The 20,288-nt window shown below is 49.0% G+C and overlaps 1 protein-coding gene and 1 pseudogene across 8 annotated transcripts in view; one reads left to right on the forward strand and one right to left on the reverse strand.

Annotated features, from left to right (window-relative positions):
• Positions 1–478: 478 nt before the first annotated feature.
• The window catches only part of Wipi2 (WD repeat domain, phosphoinositide interacting 2), a 37,341-nt gene continuing 17,531 nt past the window's right edge, over positions 479–20,288 (reverse strand). Inside the window, exons 3-13 of one of the 8 annotated variants that reach the window (XR_003846822.1) lie at positions 14,129–14,298; positions 11,649–11,793; positions 11,039–11,136; positions 10,375–10,467; positions 9,624–9,694; positions 7,847–7,954; positions 6,275–6,439; positions 5,131–5,238; positions 4,376–4,533; positions 1,894–3,338; positions 479–1,699 (exon numbers count right to left, since the gene is read on the reverse strand). Coding sequence is in view for 6 of the 8 variants with exons in the window: in XM_029555123.1 (XP_029410983.1) it covers positions 3,226–3,338; positions 4,376–4,533; positions 5,131–5,238; positions 6,275–6,439; positions 7,847–7,954; positions 9,624–9,694; positions 10,375–10,467; positions 11,039–11,136; positions 11,649–11,793; positions 14,129–14,298 (1,229 nt within the window). In the remaining 2 variants the exon portion in view is untranslated. Of the gene's footprint in view, positions 3,339–4,375; positions 4,534–5,130; positions 5,239–6,274; positions 6,440–7,846; positions 7,955–9,623; positions 9,695–10,374; positions 10,468–11,038; positions 11,137–11,648; positions 11,794–14,128; positions 14,299–20,288 lie in introns of all 8 variants that reach the window. The other 7 variants (XR_003846821.1, XM_029555125.1, XM_029555124.1 and 4 more) reach the window with 7 other exon arrangements.
• Positions 17,425–19,999, forward strand: LOC115067412 (annotated as a pseudogene).

The raw sequence follows: 20,288 nt of genomic DNA on the forward strand, positions 1-20,288 counted from the left end.
AGTGAAAATTCAGTTGCCCCATCCTTCTTGGTGTGGAGTGGCAGCCTCAAAACTCCTGGGGCCAGGGCTGGGCAGCTCCAGGTAGAGCCCAAGAAGGTGAGGGTCAGCCTCTCCTGGCTAGGCAGGGGTAGGCCCTGGCCTGTGGTCTCAGACCTTGACAAGCACAGCCTGGAGAAGCCCAGCAGGGGATTCTCCCATGCTGCACCAGAGACTGATTCGTGTCTTCTACCAATTTTCTTTTTTGGTCTTTTTGAGACAGGGTCTCCTTGTAGCCCCAGTTGGCCTGGAACTCTCTATGTAGACCAGGCTGGCCTTGAACTCACCTGCCACTACATCTGGTTTCTACCAATTTTCTTGGTGCTAAGGACCGAGACAGGCAAGGATAGGTCCCCACACACCCTCAAATATGACACCCTTTTCCCACCTACTTCTGTAGGCAGAACTGAACAGAAACCAAGCCATGCACTTTATTCCATGAGACATTTCAGTTTTAGTGTTTATTGAAACCCACTGCTGACCAGGCTCTATGCTGGGCTCACAGGACACACCGATATGCCTCACAACAGCCCTGTGAGGTGAGGTCCTCTTGTAGTCTATCCCCAGGCTCCCACCACCACTGGCTCACCCCATTAGCAAGGACAGGATGAGGGAGTGAGTTCAGTTCTTCCAACTTCCATCTTGGTTCAACCATTCTAGAAAATACAAAATCTTTGGTCCCAGTCTAGGAATCTGTTCAAAACTTCTCACTCCCATGTTTTTCCTCCCCCTTTGGCTTTTTGAGACGAGGTCTCACTCTGTAGCTCAAGCTGGCCCCAAGCTCACAGCAATCCTCCAGCATTCGCCTCCTGAGTGCTGAGATTACAGGTGTGCACCACCACACCTGGCTTCAAAATTCTTTGAACTTTGGGAAAAAATATAAAAAGGACCACCAGTGTGGGATTCGGGAGTTAGCAATCCAGTGTGTGTATTCCATCAATTCAGGGCCCTTCTTCAGTTGGCTCTGACATGGCGGTGAGTCCCACTAGTAAGCACCCACTGCAGAGTGGCTTCCCTCTCAGTCAGCAGAGACCAACCCTTTGCTTTTCTCAAGGGAGAACCTGCAGTCTTCCCTCTATGGGCTGCACTGGGCGGGTCTGACGCAGGTCAGTCCAGCCCTGGCAAGATCATAGACTGGAAGGCAGATGGCCTCAGGACACTGGAGGCTGTCTTCCTTGACCAAATTTTCAAGTGAGGAAATGAATTTCCACATCTTTTTAGTCTACTGACTGTGGAAGACGAATGAAACCGGGCAAATAAATGGTATCCCAAAACTACACAGCATGAGTCTATGTTAAGTCACCACACAAGTCACATTTTGCCCCAGAATCTGGTTAGCTCTTTGGTTCTAGGCAACCCTAGCTGAGGGTCCAAGTCTCCTTGGACTTGTCAGCCTCTTCCCATCTGTACGCTCCAGCTTGAGGGGACAGGCAAGCCTTGCTCTGGGAGAGGGGTTGTCCAGCGAAGGCCTTCTTCCAGCAAAGCACCCTCTGTGCCAGACTGCCAGGTAGGGTTCTGCTGGGGTCCAAGGAGTCCAGCACAGCCAGATTTCTAAGGACAGCTTGGTATGCGCAGCTCCATCCCTTTCTCATGAAAAGAAAATGCACTTGGCATGGCTGCTCAGACAGGTTTGTCCGTGGGTACCCCTGTTTAGGGAGGTAGCCTGGGAACAGCAACAAGAGAGGACATCAGTGGGTCTGTCCCGTCACTGGCACCCTCTAGAAATAGTCCACCATGTATACCAGCCTGACCTGAAGTCAGCTACCTATAGTCCTTCCTGTCCACACCCAGAAGCCTGACTAGGCTGGGACGAGTGGGCACTTCTGCACTCATTGTCCTCCACTGCAGAGGCCCTACCCTAGAGCCACGGTGTTCTGTGCCACAAGCTCCAGTTCACGTCCCTGGAACTTGTACTGCTTGGGGTCTCTGCTTGCAATGTAGAGAGTCGAGGCAGGTGAGTTGTTTTAATTCTGCAAAACTGAAAAAGGAGCTGGGCATAGTGGTGCAGGCCTGCCAGTTCTTGGGAGGTTGAGACAGGTGGATTGCTGCAAGTTCCAGACCAGTCTGGGCTGCCAAGTGAGTTCCAGCCAGCCTGGGCTGTAATGTGAGACCCTTCTTCCTTCAATCCCACCAAAAAATCAAGACGATGGAAGATAGGGAGATATCACAACTTGGGACCTTAGCCTCCATCACTCTGATGCACACTTGAAAGACTGATACAGAAAAGGCACATCACCCTGGCGAGGAGTGTCTACTGGCTTCTCTCCTGGGCATCTCACACGTCGCTGCTACTTCTGAGGAGGGAGGAGTCTGGCAGACAGTGAAGCTCTGGACTGGAAGACAACCAAGTCCATCTTAGCATCTTACCTTTGTGTTTTTCTGTGTAGCTACAAACTCTCCTTAAAATACCAAAACCAAGTCACAGTTATGTGATGGTAAGTATAGAGATAGAGCACTTAATGACACAATCACTTTCCCAGATTCTTGGGGTGTCTTGAAGTTCGCCTGTGAGAAAGGCAGGTAGAAAGGTAGAAACCGTTTCTCTCCCTTGCAAGATGCCCATGGGGTGCACTACCAGGGACAAGCCCACTGTGGAGGAAGGGAGTCTCAGAATGATCCAATTTGGAGAGTTTAATTCATAAAATAAAATGGGGGGAAATGGTTTCAGGTGGGGCTGCAGGGCAAGAGGACTCCTGATGGAGGCCACTGTCCACTGGTACCCTGATGGGTCCCAGTCAGGGCACAGCCCTAGGCTGTCCCTGAAGAACCAGCCTCAAAGAACAGCACCACTGCATGCTGCTGCTCTCTCACACCCCTCAATGTAGACGTTAGACCCGAGAACTGCGGTTTGCTGCAGAGTGGCTGCTAGCTCTCCTATACTGGCTTGGTACATCATGCATGCAAAGCGAGGAGACACCATGGACTTCATCAAACAGCTAATTTTGGCAAAGAGGGGGAGGGAAGAGGGAGGGAGGGGGAGAGGAAGGGGGGGAGAGAAAAAGCTAAAATTCATAAGCAGAATTAACCACTAAAGTGAAAATAGTGTATTTTCCCAACAGTTAACTATCACTACAATCTTTTTTGGAAAGTCTCTGCCATCCTCTCCCCTAATTCAGGTCAAAGTTCATAGCAGCAATGCATGAGTCCTCTGCCAGGCCAGCATCCCAGGCCAGAGTTCACAGGTCAGGGTCAGTCAGTCCGGAGAATCATGGGAGGATGCTCGCTGTCTTCGTCCAGGCGCAGGGTGCTAGCTTCATCTTCCAGGCACATACCACCCACTGCACCTAGGTCATCTGTGTAGGCTGCAGAGAGACAAGGGTGTCACCATCAAAAAGCTGTACTGGAGCTGAGGAGACGGCTCAGTGGTTAAGAGCAGTGGCTGCTCTTGTAAAGGACCTGGGTTTGGTTCTCAGCACCCACATGGTGGCTAGCAACTGTCATTCCAGTTCCTGGAGAATCTGATGCCCTCTCTGGTCTCCACAGGCATTGCACAATGCAGATGTACTTACATATATGCAGGTAAAACACTCATATACATAAAAATATATTAAAGAAAATTTTTTAAAAAGCTGGACTAACTATAGATCCAGCAATAGCAAGCTATGTCCAGGAGACTGCGTTTGGTTATGAGCTGTGGTTGCACTCAGACCTTCCAATCTACTGCTCAGGAGAGTTAGGTCTCTGCTGCCTCAGGCAGTACAAGATGAAGCCACTCATTTCCCAGCATACATCTGCACAGCACAAGGCCTACACAGTTAATAGTAGCTACTGAACACACAGCTGTACTCTCTCAACCAAGCAGTCTTTATGGGACTCCAGAAGGCAACATTGCATGTGCAAGCGCACCACCAGTTAGCACATTACACAGCTGACAGGGCTGCTCTACCACATGGGGAATCAGCACAGCCCGCCTTGCAAACAAACCCCTCAGGGTCTGAGAGTCAGCTGTGTGGTGGAGCGAGGGTTATGTCTGAGTGAACTCTGCTGTGTACCTGCTGGAGTCCAGGAGACAGGCCCAAAAGGCCTCTGCCCATACATGGCACAGTCAGCGCACTATGTCTTTGTTGAGAACTCCATGGGTAGAAGCAAAGGCCTGGGATGTACCTGGTAGAGCTCTCCCCAGAGGTGACATACTGAGTGTGACTCTCATGGAGCTAAAGTTACCGGTCATAGTGACTGAATATAAATTCAGTGTCACAGGCCTTGGAAGCACCAGTGTACAAGAGCTGCTTATATAAGAGGATAGTTTCCGTCCTGTGGCTCAGTGGGAGGTGGCAACCCCGGTGCTCACATACTACTAGAACTCAGTACTAGAACTCAGGAGCTGCTACTCAATTACCTTCTAGGTTGGCGTCCTGCCCCTTACCAAGTCTTGTTGGGGATGAGGGCACATAAGCACCTTTGGCTGCTGCTGTGCCATACGTCTGAGTTACTAGGGGGCAGTCATGAGAGGCAGAGTCTACGATCTCATTGGTTGTCTCCATACTGCCATCAAGCCTGGAGACAGAGAATGACAAGGTTAGACTCAGTGTCTAGCGGAGTATGAGCCACTTGGGAGGTTGAGGCAGGATGATTCCCATGAGTTGGAGGTCAGCCTGGGCTAGAGAGAAAGACCTAGTCTCAAAACAAGTGTTTGTACAAGGACAATTGGACATGGTTACAGCTTGAACATAAGGTGCCAGCCCTGCAGTGAAAGGTGACAAAAGTCTGTGGCTCACCCCAGGACACCAAACATGGCTTAGGACATTTTGCTGACCAAGTTCTCTGGAGTTGTTATAAGATTAATCTTTTTTTGGAGACAGAGACTCACCATGTAGCCCTGACTTTGTAAACCCTAACTTCACCCTGAGCAAGGGTCTGCTGGGTGCCCTGTCTGCAAGCACAAGCCATCCCAGTCTGGGTACTTCTCCCCAGCCCCGAGGTGGGATGCAGTCAGGGGTGGGATGGAAGAAGGCGCTGGGTACCAGCAGAATGAACTTGATAGGGAAGCAAAGCTTGCCAGTGGCACAGGGCAACACACAAGCCTCAAGGGAATGAATGTACAGACCCACCACAGCGCTCACAGCCTCAGGCTGCCATGGAGAACTGCCTCACCTGTGCTGGCGCATCAGCGCACACTCGCCTCCTTCCTGAGGGTCCAGGTTGTACATGTACAAATAGCCATCTGATGCTCCCACCAGCAACCGTGGGATCTTCTGAATTCTAGAGAAGAAAAAGCTTTACTTTAGAAGCAAGACATCCATAAAAGTTACCTTACTAGACTACTATCTCAGTTGGGCTGTGGAGAAACCAGCAAAGCCAGGACATGCTGAGCATCCTGAGCACATCCTGAGCTGGGTATGAAGTCTGCACAGAGGAAGACTGCCTGTGGCTCCTGGAAGAAGCTGGCAAGGCCGAGGATGTCCTGGGTGCAAGCACATGCTGAATCCCACCACAGGGTGGCTCTCAGTTTCTCCATGTGTGTCACTGGGTGCATACTTACCACAAGCATGGGGGAAGCCAGAGGAGGACACCAGGTGTCCTGCTCTGTTATTCTCAGCTTTGTTTCCTTGAGACAGGGATCTCTCACTGAACCTGGATCTAGGCTGGTGGCCAGTAAACCCCAACTACCCTCTGTCTCTGCTCCCATGGGGCTGGGTTACGGGTACATGTGCAGCCAAGCATGGCTTTTTGTGTGGGTGCTGCGGATGGGGCTCAGGATCTTAGGTATATGCAGCAAGAACTCTGACCCACTCCATGGGTGGGTATTTTCATAGATCTTTTCAACTATGCTTGGGCTCATTTTAGCAGCACATACATGAAAACAGCATAAGGAATTTCTAGAGTCATAGAACTCTGCTGTCACTGATCTTGACAGACAAGTTTTTTCCATAGAGCTCTGTTACAGACAATTTCTGCTGGCACAAGCAGGGATATACTTTAGTTCTCAAGCCAGGTCTGTCTCCCGCCCCTCACCTATGATGCTGTGGCTAAGCAGTGGCCATTTCCTGTCTGATTAATGTTTCCCATCAATACAGAAAGAGGGAGGTTCTGAGGGAAGAATGCCACATAGAAGGCACCCAGGTCTTTGGCCTGTAGGTCTGCCCATTCTAGGAAATCCTTGATGGAATTCAGGCATGGATAGACCAGGCAGGGTCACACACAGTTCTGCAGCCTAGTATCCAGCACCTGGACTCTGCTCCCTTGCCTGGATGTGCACAGGGCAGAGGGTGGGGTGGCAGGCTCAGTCTGCACTCACGTGGCTAAGGAGCAGATGTTCTTGTGACCACAAAAAGGCAGGCGGACGGTGGCAAAGGCCCTGCCCTGGTTGAACATTTCTGTCACTTGTGAGGGCAGGTAGTTGGTCGATGCCATAAGTACCTTCCCAAAGTAGCCGGTCCAGGTGGTAGGCTCCTCAGGAGGCCTGGAAAGGAGCATCAGAAGACATGTGAGGCTGGGTGCTCAAAGAATTACAGCCAGCTCTGGATCACTGAGCAGCAATCCACACCACATGGGAAGGCGGAGGAAAGCAGTGCCCTGTGGGTACTCTGTCAGAATGAGGAACCATGCCCTCCCCAGTGACTGTGTACCACAAGAGCACATAGTAAGGAACCTGCTCCATTGCAGGAGTCTCTAAAATCTTTCTGTGTACATTTCAAATTAGTCTCCTATGGAGACATCTTTTTCACATTTCTTTAATTACTTAGTGTGTGTACATGCACATGGGTGGAGGTCGGTTTTCTCCTTCCACCACATAGATCCTAGGGATGGAACTCAGGTTACCTGTTACGTTTGGCATAAGTGCCTTTCCCTACTGTTCATCCTTTGCATGTTTTAACGTTAGAGACTCTTAGTCAGGACAGAAGCCTTTATCAACACTAGCCCCAGTATTAACTTTAAGGAGGGAAAAGAAGCCTCTACCAGACATTCCTGCAGTGGCTCCGAAATTAAGATGAAAGTCATTCACCTCCCTGCTGACCTATGAGCAGGTTAAAGATGTGGTATTCATTCCACTGGCTGCCTGATTCTAACAGCCCCTGCTACAGGAGCATGGAGTGGGGACACTCTGGTACTGACCAGAAGACACCCTGGGGACCCTGAGAGTTGGTCTCACACTTTAGCATACCCTTCCTGTCAGCACATCCTAAAAATGGGACAACCTGTCTCATGATGGATCTATACTTAGCACATCCCTCTACCAGTCCAAGGTTCAGAAATGCTGCTGCAGAGCAGGGGGGCTCTGTGCTGTGCCTTTCTGGGTGGTCGGGGGGGGGTCTGTCTGTCTATCTCTCTATTTTAAATTATTCTTTAATAAATTTACTTAAAATCGAGAGAGAGAGAGAGAGAGAGAGAGAGAGAGAGAGAGAGAGAGACACGCATGTGCATGTGCCACAGCTCACCATGTGGAAGTCAGAAAAAACATGCAAGAGTCGGTTCTCTCCTTTCACCATGCTGAGACCCCAGGATTGAACTCAGGACATCAGGCTTGGTGGCAAGCACCTTTACCTAATGAGCCATCTTGCCAGCCCTTATATATTTGTTGAAAGTTGGGCCCACCAGGCGTGGTAGTGCATGCCAGTAGTCCCAGCACTTGGGAGGCAGAAGCAGGCGGATCTCTGTGAGTTCGAGGCCAGCCTGGTCTACACAGCGAGTTCCAGGCCAGCTGGGGCTACAGGGAGACCCCATTTCAAAAAGACAAAAAAAAAAAAAAAAAAAAAAAGTTGGGACCAGCTAGCTTGGTTGCAGAATACCCTTATAACATGCACAAGGCCCTAGGTTTGATCTCCAGTACCCAAACACACCATGTTAGAAAAACGTGTCTGTGACTCACTTTTCCCTCACAGCCTCGAGTTTGAAGATGTGCACAGTCTCGGTGTTGCTGGACGCGGACAGGAACATGCCATCCATGCTGAAGGCCAGTGAGCATATGCTCACACACCTGGGGACAGGAGGTGTGAGAGGGGCCCAGGGACCCTTCCCCAGGGGTTCCTTACTATGGTCACAGTCCTGTCACAGGCACACTTGGCCCCACTAGAGCCTTCCTGTTCCTCTGTCCACCCTTTCAGAAACTCTCTGGATAAAGGAATCTGCCTGAGATAAGATCAGAAAGAACAATTCTTCGGTTTATTTTCTGAGACAGCATATGGCTATGTCAATCTGGCTAGCTTGGAACTTGATATGCAGGCCAGCCTGGTTTTGAACTTAACAATCAATTTCCTGCTTCTGCCTGTTGAGTGCTCAGTTTAAAAGTATTAATGAATAATTCTTGAACAAGTCCTTAACCTGTTTTCTCTGATTAGAAAAAACAACAATAACAAAGGAATCAAGACTATATGACTGTTTTTAGGTGGGTTAGGATGGAATTGCAGCACTCAGGTTGGTAAATGCTGGCCCCTGACCAGAGGGACAGTCCATTGGCAGCCCTGGGGATATTTTAGAGGAATCCTTTCAATCATATCTCCCAGGTCACTAAAGAACCTAAATACAAAGGAATCCCTTTAAATCTTACAGGTAGGTCAGTGCCTCCAACATAAGTTTCCAATGTCCCCAGACTCTTGGACTATACCAAGGTGAAGACTATGAAGGATGAGAGTTGGCACATTCTGGCCTGGTGTCTAAGAGCCCGTCAATGGGCAGGGGAGCCAGGTCCACCTCAGGAGAGCTGTGCCCGGCACTCAATCTCAACTTGGCAGCATAAACAGATGATTTGATTTAGGAAGGGTGTAGGGTTTATAATGAAGGGGCAGAGAGGCTCCTGGCAGACACTGGACACTAGGCAGGAGCCCAGGGAGAAGCATCTAGAAAGGTGTGATGTAAGGAGACCCTGATTCAGTCCCTGAAGGACGACAGTGGCACTTAGGCTTTGACATCTTGTTTCCTTAGTGTTCTGAGACAGTCTTACTATCCAGCCCAGGCTGGCTGAGCTCTCTAGGCAACCTTCCTTCCTCAGTCCCCCAAGTGTTGGCCACCATTCCTGGGGACAGACACACACATGTGCTCTATTTCTGGAGACACCTCAATAAGTAGAGAGAGGTGACAACAGACAGCGGCAGGTCCATTAGGGATGGGGGATGGAGGACAAGCACCCTAAACACTTCCCAGCATTCAATGTGCAGCCCTGGGAGGCAGTTGCCCCTATTCCATTTCCACTGGAGGGGAGGAAGGTAAGACCCAGAGCCTCAGGGATGCACTGCCTGTGCCAGTCACAGCGGTGGCCTAGGGACCTGTGCCAGGGTAGTGGGTGCCATAGCCCGGTCCTTTCACACTGTGTTCCAGCAGCAAGGAAGGCAAGGGGAGCTGGGTGGGACCTCTAGGGGCAGAGGAGGCCAAAAGCAGGAGGAACCCACTGGGTGATGCTGCTGCCCTGCACCCTGGACCTCTGGGTACCATCTCCCCTCACGCACAGCCTTTCCAGCCTCCCTCTTGTCCAGGAAGGATCACATTCACAGAAATCCTTATCCTGCCTTCTGAGCTGATTCCAGCAGAAAGGTGAACTGTAGTACACATTACGGGGAGTTCCTGAGTCCTCCTCAAGCTTCCTCATCATATCACAGATACCAAAAACCAAAATCCAGATGGAACCCCCCAGGCAACCTGAGGCATTTTACCTCTTCACACCTCGCCGGAACTCAAAGAGTTTTTGTCCCTCTGGAATGGAAAATACCCTAATCACGGTCCCCTGAGACAGGGAAGGAGGGAGGGAGGGAAGGGAGGAGGGGGGAGAGGGAGAGAGAGGGAGAGAGAGGGAGAGAGAGGGAGAGAGAGAGAAACAGAATTTTAGCCAAGTGAACGTAGACTTTTCTGTTACCTTCACACAACATACAAATGAGTGAGCATGTGGCCCATTTTCAGGGGCAGCTCCATCTGGGCCAAAGGGAGCCCTGGCCTCTTCTAGTCACCCCAATTCTGGGGCAGACCACACCACTGGGAGGTAAGGCCTAGAGGAAGTTAGTGCAGTCACTAGGGTATGCTGTTATGGATATGGGCACCTTCCTCCTGTTCTTCTTCCTGACTACCGTGAGGTGAGCAGCTCTGTTCTGCCATGTGCTCCCTGCTAAGTCACAGGCCTATAGAGTGGAGTCAGCTGACCACTGACAGAACATGAAACCATGATCAGAAGCCATCTGTCCTGGGGTAGGGAGGCTGTTCACCTGGGACACTATCCCAGGGTAGAAAGCTAACAGTATGTCTAACTCACTCCATGGCAGCTCCACACAGCCTGGCTCCTTCTGCTTCTTTGTGTACTGGGCAACATGAAAACCTGCCTGGTACCTTGGAATATTAACAGAATTAGGAAAGTCTGTGGAGACCACTGACCCCCCCGCCCCCCCGCTCTTTCCTGGGCCCCAACAGACATACCTTCTCAGAAGCAGTGGCAAGCTTGGTCCCGCTTGCATCAAAAGCCAGTGCTGCTAAGGGACTGTCGTGAGCTGGGATCATGTTTGCAGCTCTCTGCAAAGGGAGAAACAGTCAAACATGACTGCCACACAGTGGAGGCTTGTCCCTGTGCTACCACTCAGCCACCAGGTGGTGAGGACCATGGCTGTCACTGAACACCATCACGGTCAACACCAAGAGTAAATTCACCAGGCTGGGGCCCCTGTTCAGACTTCACAAAGAGCAAACCAGTTAATTCACAGTTTACTAGAATTCTGAGAAGTGCTTCCTTGGAGCACAAAACTGTGGGGATGGTGATGGGCACAGATGCAGGTCTGCGCAGACTTGCTTTGCTATTGAGAGAGAAGGGCAGGGAAAGCTGTACTTGTTGAGTCAAGGACATGAGGACATCAAAGATGCTACTGTATGCCTTTCTAGCAAAAACACATCTTTTTTTGTTTTGGTTGAGACAGGGTCTCCCTGCAGCCCCACCCGTTCTGGAACTTGCTATGTAGATTAGGCTGACTTCAATCTCACAGAGATCTACCTGTCTCTGCCTCCTGAGTGTTGCAAATAAAGGCGTGCTCGACCACGCCCTACAAAAAGACACACCTTAGAGTGCCACTCACGAACATAAGGACCTCACCAAGTTAATGGTGTCGAAGACCTGCACCTCTCCGATGGTCGCACTCCCTGGATACGCCAAGTAGCAGTTGTCATTGTTTATCGACAGTGCACACAAGCCTGGAAAAACAATGACACCTAAGGCACACCCAGTCCAGGAGGCCTGCCTTCTGGCTGTTAGAGGAGTTAGCATTTACTTAGCTATTAACAAGAAATAAAAAAAATGCCTGATAAGCCTTCATTACTTTTCTTTAAAGTTCTGCACCCCTAGGCTACCATCTTGGGTGATGCCAGTACCACAATGAAAGCCTGTGGTTTGAAATGATCAATAAAGCTGGTCTGAAAGCTGATCCAACCAATGAGCTTACACGGTCACAAGACTGGCCCAGAGGGAGGGCAGGCTGGGAGGGAGGTGGCTCAGCAGGATGGTCGCTCAGGTTCCTATCACCATGTTTCATATCACAGAGAGGAAACTTACCTGTGGTTATCTTTAGTACATTAATTTTGGCGTGTGTGCCATGGCAAGTGCACAAAGGCCAGAGGGACCCCTTGCAGGAGTCAGTTCTCTCCTTCTACAATGGATTCCAAGGGTCCCAACTAGGTCATCAGGCACTGCAAACAAGCACCTTTACCTGCTGAGCAATCTTGCCAGGCTGATCCTCCTCCTACCAATGGCTTACCCGCAGGGTTAGGGGGTGTCTCCCGGATGGTGTGCAGTACCTTCATGTCCCGGATGTTGTGTATATAGAGTGATTCTTCCAGACATACAATGAGCCTCTAGTACAGTGAGAACAAACAAGACCGAGCATGAAGAAGGGCCTAGGACAATACCCTATCCTCCCTGAGCTTCCTCCTCGGTCCTCACTGAACCACTCCGGGAGTAGGACGTTCTCCATTGCTAGGATAATAGCAGACTGCTGTGCAAGGCTCAGGAGTGTGCAGTTGGCTTTCCACTGCCAATCAGGCTCTACAGTCCGTCCCTAAGCTCCCATGACTACACATGCCATGTATAGGAGTTCTAGCTAGGTGACTTAATTCAGCACCACCTGCTGCTGCACCAGAGCTGTACAAAGGGCTGGCTAAGCTCTGTAAAAGCAAACTGCTTTAGAAAAACAGGGTGAGAGCAAGGCATGGTGGCACACACCTTTAGTCCCAGCGCTTAGGAGGCAGAGGCAGGCAGATCTCTGTGAGTTCCAGCCCAGCCTTCTCTAAATAGCAAGTTCCAGGCCAGCTGGGGCTACAAGGAGACCCCGTCTTGTCTCAAACAAACACATAAAACCCTAAAACCAAACAAAACCAACCATGCACGCATGCAACATACACACAGAAAACCCTACAGTGGAGGCTGGGGAAACGGCTCTGGATAAAGGGCTTACTGTGTGAGGACTGGAGTTCAGATCCCCAGAGCACACATAAAAAAGCAGATGCAAGATGGAAGATTGAAGACAGAAGAATTCCCTGGAAGCTCATGGGCAAGCTAGCCTGCGTACACAGGGGCAAACAAGACACCCTGCCAGGAGAAGATGGCAAATCTGAGACCTTGCTCCAAAAAAAAGTGAAAAAGGACTGAAGATGAAGCTTAGCAGTTAGGTACCAGCCTAGCGCATGTGAGGCCCTGGCTTCCATTCCTAGGACTGCAAAAAAACCCAAAAAAATAACCCCAAACCTATGCTGAATGAGGCAGGAAAAACCTCAAAGCTCTGGGACTTGGGAAAGTGTAGTTTTCCTGTGCATACAGGCGATGTTGCTGTAAAGTCTTACTCATCTTAAAGAAAGGACACATGGGCTCCTAGCTGGGGATGATTTCTGCGAAGAAAGCTTGGCACACGCACTATACACTAGCTGTACTTGTTCAGACACAGCCTGTCCACGGACTGCACACACAGCTACACACAGAAAATCCTGGAGGCTCTCCGGCAGCAGCTGCTTATGTATAAGCCATGGTCAGCCAGGTGACTGTCAGGGAATGCAATGAGAGGCTTTGCACCAAGCTGGGGCCAGATGGACTTGTTGGTTTTGGGGAAAATACAAGTCAAAATAACAACCAAAAGAGGGAATTAAAATATTTTTTTAAAAAATTATTTTTATTTTATGTGTATGAGTGTATTTCCTGGGTGTTTGTGAGTGCACCCATGTCGTGCAATGCCTCGGAGGTCAGAAGAGGGCTTCGGATCCCCCTGGAACTGGAGTTAAGGATGGTTCACAGCCACTATGTGGGTGCTGGGAATCGAACCTGCATCCTCTGCAAGAGCAGTCAGTGCTCTTAACCGCTGAGCCATCTCTCTAGGCCCAGAATTAAGAGATTTTTAAAAGTAACATATACAAAGGCAAAAGACAGTACTAAGTGAAAAGCTCCAACCATCTCTCACAAGCATGCAGACGGACAGAAACCTGATGGTATGTCTGGTTTTGAGAATACAAGTGGGATGGGCAGGCAGGGACGAGGCCAGGGTTATGCATGGGACCATCTGAGCACAGCTTGGGATGAGAACAGAGCTGTCAGTTTGGCTGCGTGAAGGGGCGTGAGAACCAGACAGTGCACAGTCCAGACACTGAGGGTGTGAGGCATGGTAGGAGCACTGAGTGACAGAACACACTTGGTCTTGTGGTGTGTGAGATCCAGGTATGTGTGCAGAGGTCAGAGGAGGACATCAGTATCCTGCTCTATCATGTTCTACTTCATTCCCTTGAGACGGGGTCTCTCACCAACCCTAGAGCTAGGCTGGTGGCCAGCATGCCACAGCAACCATGCCTCTGCCCCCTCAGCGCTGGGGATACTGGTTCTCATGGCCACACCTGGCTTTTTATGTGGGTACCAGGGATTCAAACTCAGGTCCTTATTCTGTGTAGTAAGCATTCTTATCCACCGAGCAATCGCCCCAGCACCCCCTTTTTTGTTTTGGAGACAGTCTCTCAATGTAGCCTAGGCTGGCCTTGAACTCAGGATGACCTTGAACCTCTCATCCTCTTGTCTCTACCTCCCAAGAACTTAGGTTACAGGTGCACACCACCACGCCTGATTTGAGGCTGTGCTTGGGATGGAATCCAGGAGTCTGCATGCTGGGCAAGTTACTCTACCAACTGAGCCATTTGCAGCCCAGGGGCCACTCACCTGCCTGTTGAGCTTCACGGCCAGTATGGTGTTGGAGTAGCTATAGTTGCAGATCTCGGTTCCCTTCTTAAAGTGGCAAACCTTCAGCTTCCTGGGAGCTTTGAGGCTCACGATGGCCACTAAGCTGCTTGAGAACAGCCTTTCCACAATGCACACATCTTCAGTATCGGCTGGAATCAGAAGAAAACACAAAACTGTGTGTGCATGCACACCTACAGTCAAGGCAGTGACCTGTCCACAGACACCTGACACAGAGAAGGGAGCACCACAGCACCTACAGGGGCCAACATGTCCCTGACCATCACAGGATGGAAGGGGAGGGAAATCCTCATCTAGACTTTGCTGTGCTGCCACTATAAATAGAGATCACATCCCCTGTGCAAACGCAGATGCCAAATTACAGAATCATGCAGAAGGGCTCCTTTAAATAAGTTTTGCTGCTGGGATTAGATGGCATGGCTTCAAATACACTTTCAGTTTACATTATTTATTTTGTGTGTGTGCATCACAGCCTATGTGTGGAGGTCAGAGGAAAACCAGTATAAGTCCTTCTACCACGTGGGTCCTAGGGACTGAACACAGGTTGGCAGGCTTTGAGGCAAGTACCTTACCTGCTGATCCACCTCACCAGTCTACACTTCTTAGTTTAGGAAAATCAAACAATAACATCAAAGAGTAAGATGCAAGCCCCCAGGCTAAGGCCCAAGCTACAGCTGCTCACCAGCTTACAATGAGTCAGTTTGCCATTTTTCACCTTTGATCCCAGCACTCGAGAGGCAGAGGCAGGCAGATCTCTGTGAGTTCAAGACCAGCTTTGTCTACATAGTGAGTTCCAGGACAGCTGGGACTACAAGGGAGACCCTGTCTCAAAAGGACAAAAAAAAAAAAAAAAGAAGGTTAAGTAGTGCTGGGGAGATGGGAGGAGGACCTGAGTTCAAGTCCCAGCACCCATGTAAAAAGCAGGACATGGTACTCTATGTCTGGTATTCTAGCAGTGGGGATAGACATCAGAATCTCTGGAGCCCACTGGCCAGCTAGTCTTACTGAATTGGCCAGCTCCAGGTTCAGTGATCATGTCTCAAACACATGAGGAGGAGGATGATAAACACACCTGATGTTGATTTCTAGCCTCACCACACATACCTACATTCACACAAAAACATGCACAGATACATGGCCCCTACTCCCACCAAGCAAGCCAGCTTCAGTGGTACTAGCACTTGGGAGGCTCCCTATTGTCAAGGCCATACTGTTAGACATAGTAAGTACAAGGCCAACTAGGGCTACCTAGCTAGAACCTGTCTCAAAAAAACAAAAGATCCTCCTTCTGGCTCTGCTGTTGGTGGTAGTGAGGCGGAGTGCTGATAATGTGATAGTGAAGGAAAAGCTGGACTTACAGCTGTGGTAATTCTAGAGCTGGTACATGTTATAGGAAAGCCTGGACTACATAAAACTGATTCTGGGTGAGTGTGTATATGTGCATTCTTGTGGGTGTAGGTATATGTGTGGGCACAGAACTCATGGGGAGGTAAGAGGGCAGCCCTGGGTTCTGGTTGTCCTAAGTCTTCCACCTTTTTGTTTGAGACAGAGTTTCTCATTGGTCTGGAATGTAGGCCAGGCTGGCCCATGATCTTCCAGGGATTCTCCTTTCCTTGGATTCCATCTCCCTGGCTGAAATTACAGGTATATACCAGTGTACCTGATGTTTTACATGGCTTCAGGTCCTCTCAGGCAAGTGCTTTACTGACTCAGTCATTTCCATAGCACAAAACTGATTTTTTTTAGTCTTTTTGAGACAGGGTCTCCCTGTAGCTCCAGCTGTCCTGGAACTCACTGTGTAGACCAGGCTGGCTTCCAACTCACAAAGAGCCGCCTGCCTCTGCCCCCTGAGTGCTGGGATTAAAGGCGTGTGCCACCATGCCAGGCAAAACTGATTAAAAATTTTATTTATTATTTTTATTTTATGTATATGAGTATATTGCCTGCATATAAGTGAGTGCACTCATGTCATACAATGCCTCGGAGGTCAGAAGAGGGCTTTGGATTCCCCTGGAACTGGAGTTAAGAACGGTTTGTAGCCACCATGTGGGTGCTGGGACTCGAACCCAGGTCCTCTGCAAGAGCAGTCAATGCTCTTAACTGCTGAGCCATCTCTCCAGGCCCATTTTTTTTTTTTAAACTAAAAATTTTTTAAATTGTGGGGCAGAGAAGGGGGTGGAGGTCACAGGACAACCCTTGGGAACCAGTCCTCTCCTTCCAAGCATGTGGATCCTAGAATCAAACTCAAGTCATCAGGCTTGGCGGCAAGTGCCTTTACCACTGAGCCATCTCATAGGCTCTGATTTGTTTTTTTTCACTTTAAATAAATTTTACCTAAATCCTCTGGTCCCTTTAATTAAACTGTTGAGCTTGCCTTTTTAAATACAGTCAAGTGCAGCCTATCACAGGCTAATGTTTTCTTGGAACCCCAGCTGAGCTCTCCTGGGGACTTTATAGCCATCCATTGACAGAGTGGTGAAAAAAATTCGAGTCCTCTGTGCACAGTTCCCAGCTGAGGGCTGACATGTAAAGACACAAGGGACTGGAGAAGGACCTGCAGAAGGCCTGTTGTGGCAAAGCAGAGATTATGGCCAGCAGGGGGAGGACCATGAATTCAAATGTGATCTTTCTTTTTTAAAGATTTTATTTTTATGTTTTAATTATGTCTGTGTGTGTTTGTGTATGTTTGTATGAGTGCAGCTGCCAGGACAGTACTAGATCCCCTAGAGCTGGAGTTACTGACAATTGTGGGCTATCCTATGTGGGTGCTGGGAACGGAACACCTGTAGTCCCAGCACTTGGGAGGCGGAGGCAGAGGCAGATGGATCTCTGTGAGTTCAAGGCCAGCCTGGTCTACATAGTGAGTTCCAGGAGGACAGCTGGGGCTACAGGGAGACCCTGTCTCAAAAAGACTGAAAAAAAAAAAAAAAAGAAGAAGAACTAAGCCAAGGAATCTGGTGGTACAGCTCAGTCAGGAGCGTGCTTCCCTAGCATGCACAAGGCCAGGAGTTCTACTCTCAGCACCACATAAACGGGGTGGGGTGACACACAACTACAGAAGTGGAGGCGGCAGCATCAGAAATCCAAGGTCATCCTCAGCTACAAAGTGATTTTGAGGCTAGCCTGGGCTATAAGAGACCTGTCTCAATACAAAACCAAAGTCCCAAGCAACAAGAACATACTCTTAGAAACCCAGGAATAGGAAGAAAAATCTTTAACTGATTTTCATGTGCTGAAAAATCCATAGCTAATTCTCAATGGTAGAGATCTGCATTCTGTCCTTGGAGCCAGATTCAGGCATGAAGACTACACCATTCCGCTGGAGTATCTAGCTCACCACAACTCAAGAAGGAAGTCATTAACATGCTATCTTCAGTCTATGAAGCAACTACTAGAGTACATGGATTTAATAAGTACTAGGGTATAAGTCAAAACCACAGATGCATAAAGCTGGGGTGCCCACCAGGAGTGCCAGCACTCAGGAGTGAAGGCTGGAGGACCATGAGTTCCAGGGCAGTCTGGGCTACATATCAAGACCCTATCTCAAGAAAAAAGGTTGGCAGGCTATAGCGATAGCTCCCCAGGGTAAGGCACCTGTTGCCAAGCCTCATTACTAAGTTTGAGCCCCGGAGTCTAAACGGTAGAATGCGAGAACCAATACCCAGAATTGTTCAGTGATAACCATGCCCACATACACACAACATAAAAAAATGTAATTTAAAATTTTCACTTGTACAAGAAGCCATATAATTCACTGGTAATTTTATTTATTATCATTGTGTGTGTGTGTGTGTGTGTGTGTGTGTGTGTGTGTATGGAGGTACATTCCTACCATGGCACATGTGTGGAGGTCAGAGACAACCTCGGTGACGGTTTTTTCCTTCCATCCTTACATGGGTTCTGGGGATCAAATGCAGGTCATCAGGCCTGTGCAGCAAGGGCTTTTACCTACTGAGCCCTTGTGCTGGATAGCTTTAGTGTCAACTTGACACACTTGGGTTGAGGGAGCCTCAATTAGGGAATTGCCTTCACTGGACTGGCCTGTGGCCATGTCCGTGAGGCATCTTCTTGATTGTTGAGTGATGTGGGAGGGCCCAGCTCACTGTGAGTGGCACCACCCCTGGGCAGGTGGGCCTGTGTTGTGTAAGAAAGCAGGCTGAGCAGGGGCCAGGGGAACAAGCCAGTAAGCCTCATTCCTCCATGGCCTGTACTCCAGCTCCTGCTTCCAGATTCCTGCCCTGAGTTCCCACCTTGGGCTCTGTGATGAACTATGACCCGGGAGATGTAAGCTGAATAAACCCTTTCCTCCCCAGGTTGGTATTGGAGTATTTTGTCACAGCAATGGAGAAACAAACTAGGACAGCCCTCTTTTAGGATTTTGTTTGTTTGCTTTGGGCCAGGGTCTTATACTACAGCCCTGGCTGGCTTGGTACTATGCAGTTCAGGTTGGCCTCAAACTCGTGGTAGCCTCCCAAGTGCTGGGAATAGACACATGAGGCACAACCCTTAGCTTGTTCCAGGTTTGGGCAAGGGGAGTGGAAGCAGGAAGGCAATTTGTAACTGCTTTTTCTTTTTCTTTGTTTTGAGACAGGCCTTGCTATGTAGCACCGGCTGGCCTGGAACTCATCAAGAAGACCAAGGTGTCCTCCAACTAGTAGCAATCCTCCTGCTTCTGTCTCCTGAGTGTGAGATTAAAGGCTCGTGCCCCAATGCCTGGCTTTATCTGTAAATACTCACAAAGGTGCAATGTCCTGATCCTTTAGGTGGACTTAACAGACTTCTGCCACTTAGCAATAAGGACTTTTTTCTTTTCTTTCCCTGTGATATTAGGATTTGAACCCACGGTCTCATGCATGCAAGGTGAGCTCTCTACCACACGCACTACATCCCCTGCCCCTCAAGTGTATTTTTATTTCCAGCAGTCTCAAAAGCTCATCCTGACACGTGCCCCTAAATACTTCAGTAAGCCCCTCTACGTGAATATGAGAAAAGTATCTTCCAGAGACATGGAATGAAGCAGACTTCTCCCATCAGAGAAACTTCAGGTGTACCACACACTTAGTATGACAAAGAATCAAAACATGGAAAATATCTTACTATAGGAGAAATGTTTAAATATACAAAGACTTCAGAATGGCAGGGATAATCAAACTCTTAAATAAGGTTAAAATGCAAATGACAGTCCAAAAAATTTACAACTCACAACAAATTTATTAATTTGCTTTAAGTCAGCAAGAGACAAATGATCCAATAGAAAAATAAAACACTTCTTTTACCAGGATCTGCCAACATAGGCCGAGTTAGCACCAAAACTGTGAAGGCAGTGGCCCGGGTCACTGAGAAATACTACATGCGCTCGAGGAATGACTTCCACACCAACAAGGGTGAGAGCAGCTATATCAGTCTGATGAAGCCCATTCAGAGAGGTCCTGTGAGAGGTATCTCCATCAAGTTGCAGGAGGAAAAGAGAGGGGAGAGATAATTATGAACTGAGGTCTCAGCCCTGGATCAGATCACTGAGGTGGGTCCCGACGCTATGGGAATGCTGAAGCTTCTGGACCTCGGCAGTCTCTTTAACCTGCAGGTCACTCAGCCTATAGTTGGGATGAACTTCAAAACACTATGTGGAGCTGTTTCAATCTTTTCTGCTACTCTTTAATATTTTCAATAAATGTGGGACAGAGGGAGTGGTATGGGACAAAACCACAGAGCTGGTGAGATGGCTCAGCAGGTAAGGGCACTTGTTGCCAAGGATGACAGATGAAGTTCAGTCTCTGGAACTGACAGGATGGAAACGAAATTGACTCTCCCAAGCTGTCCTCTGATCACAGCCTGCCCTCCCTCCCTGAACAAATAAATGTTAAAAAAAAAAAACAACTAAAAACAGGATTGGAGACATAGTTTTACCCAGTGGTAAAGCACTTGCCTAGCATGCTTGAGGGTTTAGGTGCAATCTGCAGTAAGGTAAAAACTAAAGTCAACAAACAAGAGGCACAGGCAGCTTAATGAAAAAAGAAAAAAAGCAAAGGGACAAAGTATATTATAAAAAAAAGTCCAGCTAGGCTGGGCGTGCTGGCTCATGCCTTTAGTCCCAGCACTTGGGAAGCTGAGGCAGGCAGAT

The sequence above is a fragment of the Nannospalax galili genome, unplaced genomic scaffold, assembly GCF_000622305.1.
Source record: "Nannospalax galili isolate Female #2095 unplaced genomic scaffold, S.galili_v1.0 scaffold664, whole genome shotgun sequence".
Taxonomy (NCBI): domain Eukaryota; kingdom Metazoa; phylum Chordata; class Mammalia; order Rodentia; family Spalacidae; genus Nannospalax; species Nannospalax galili.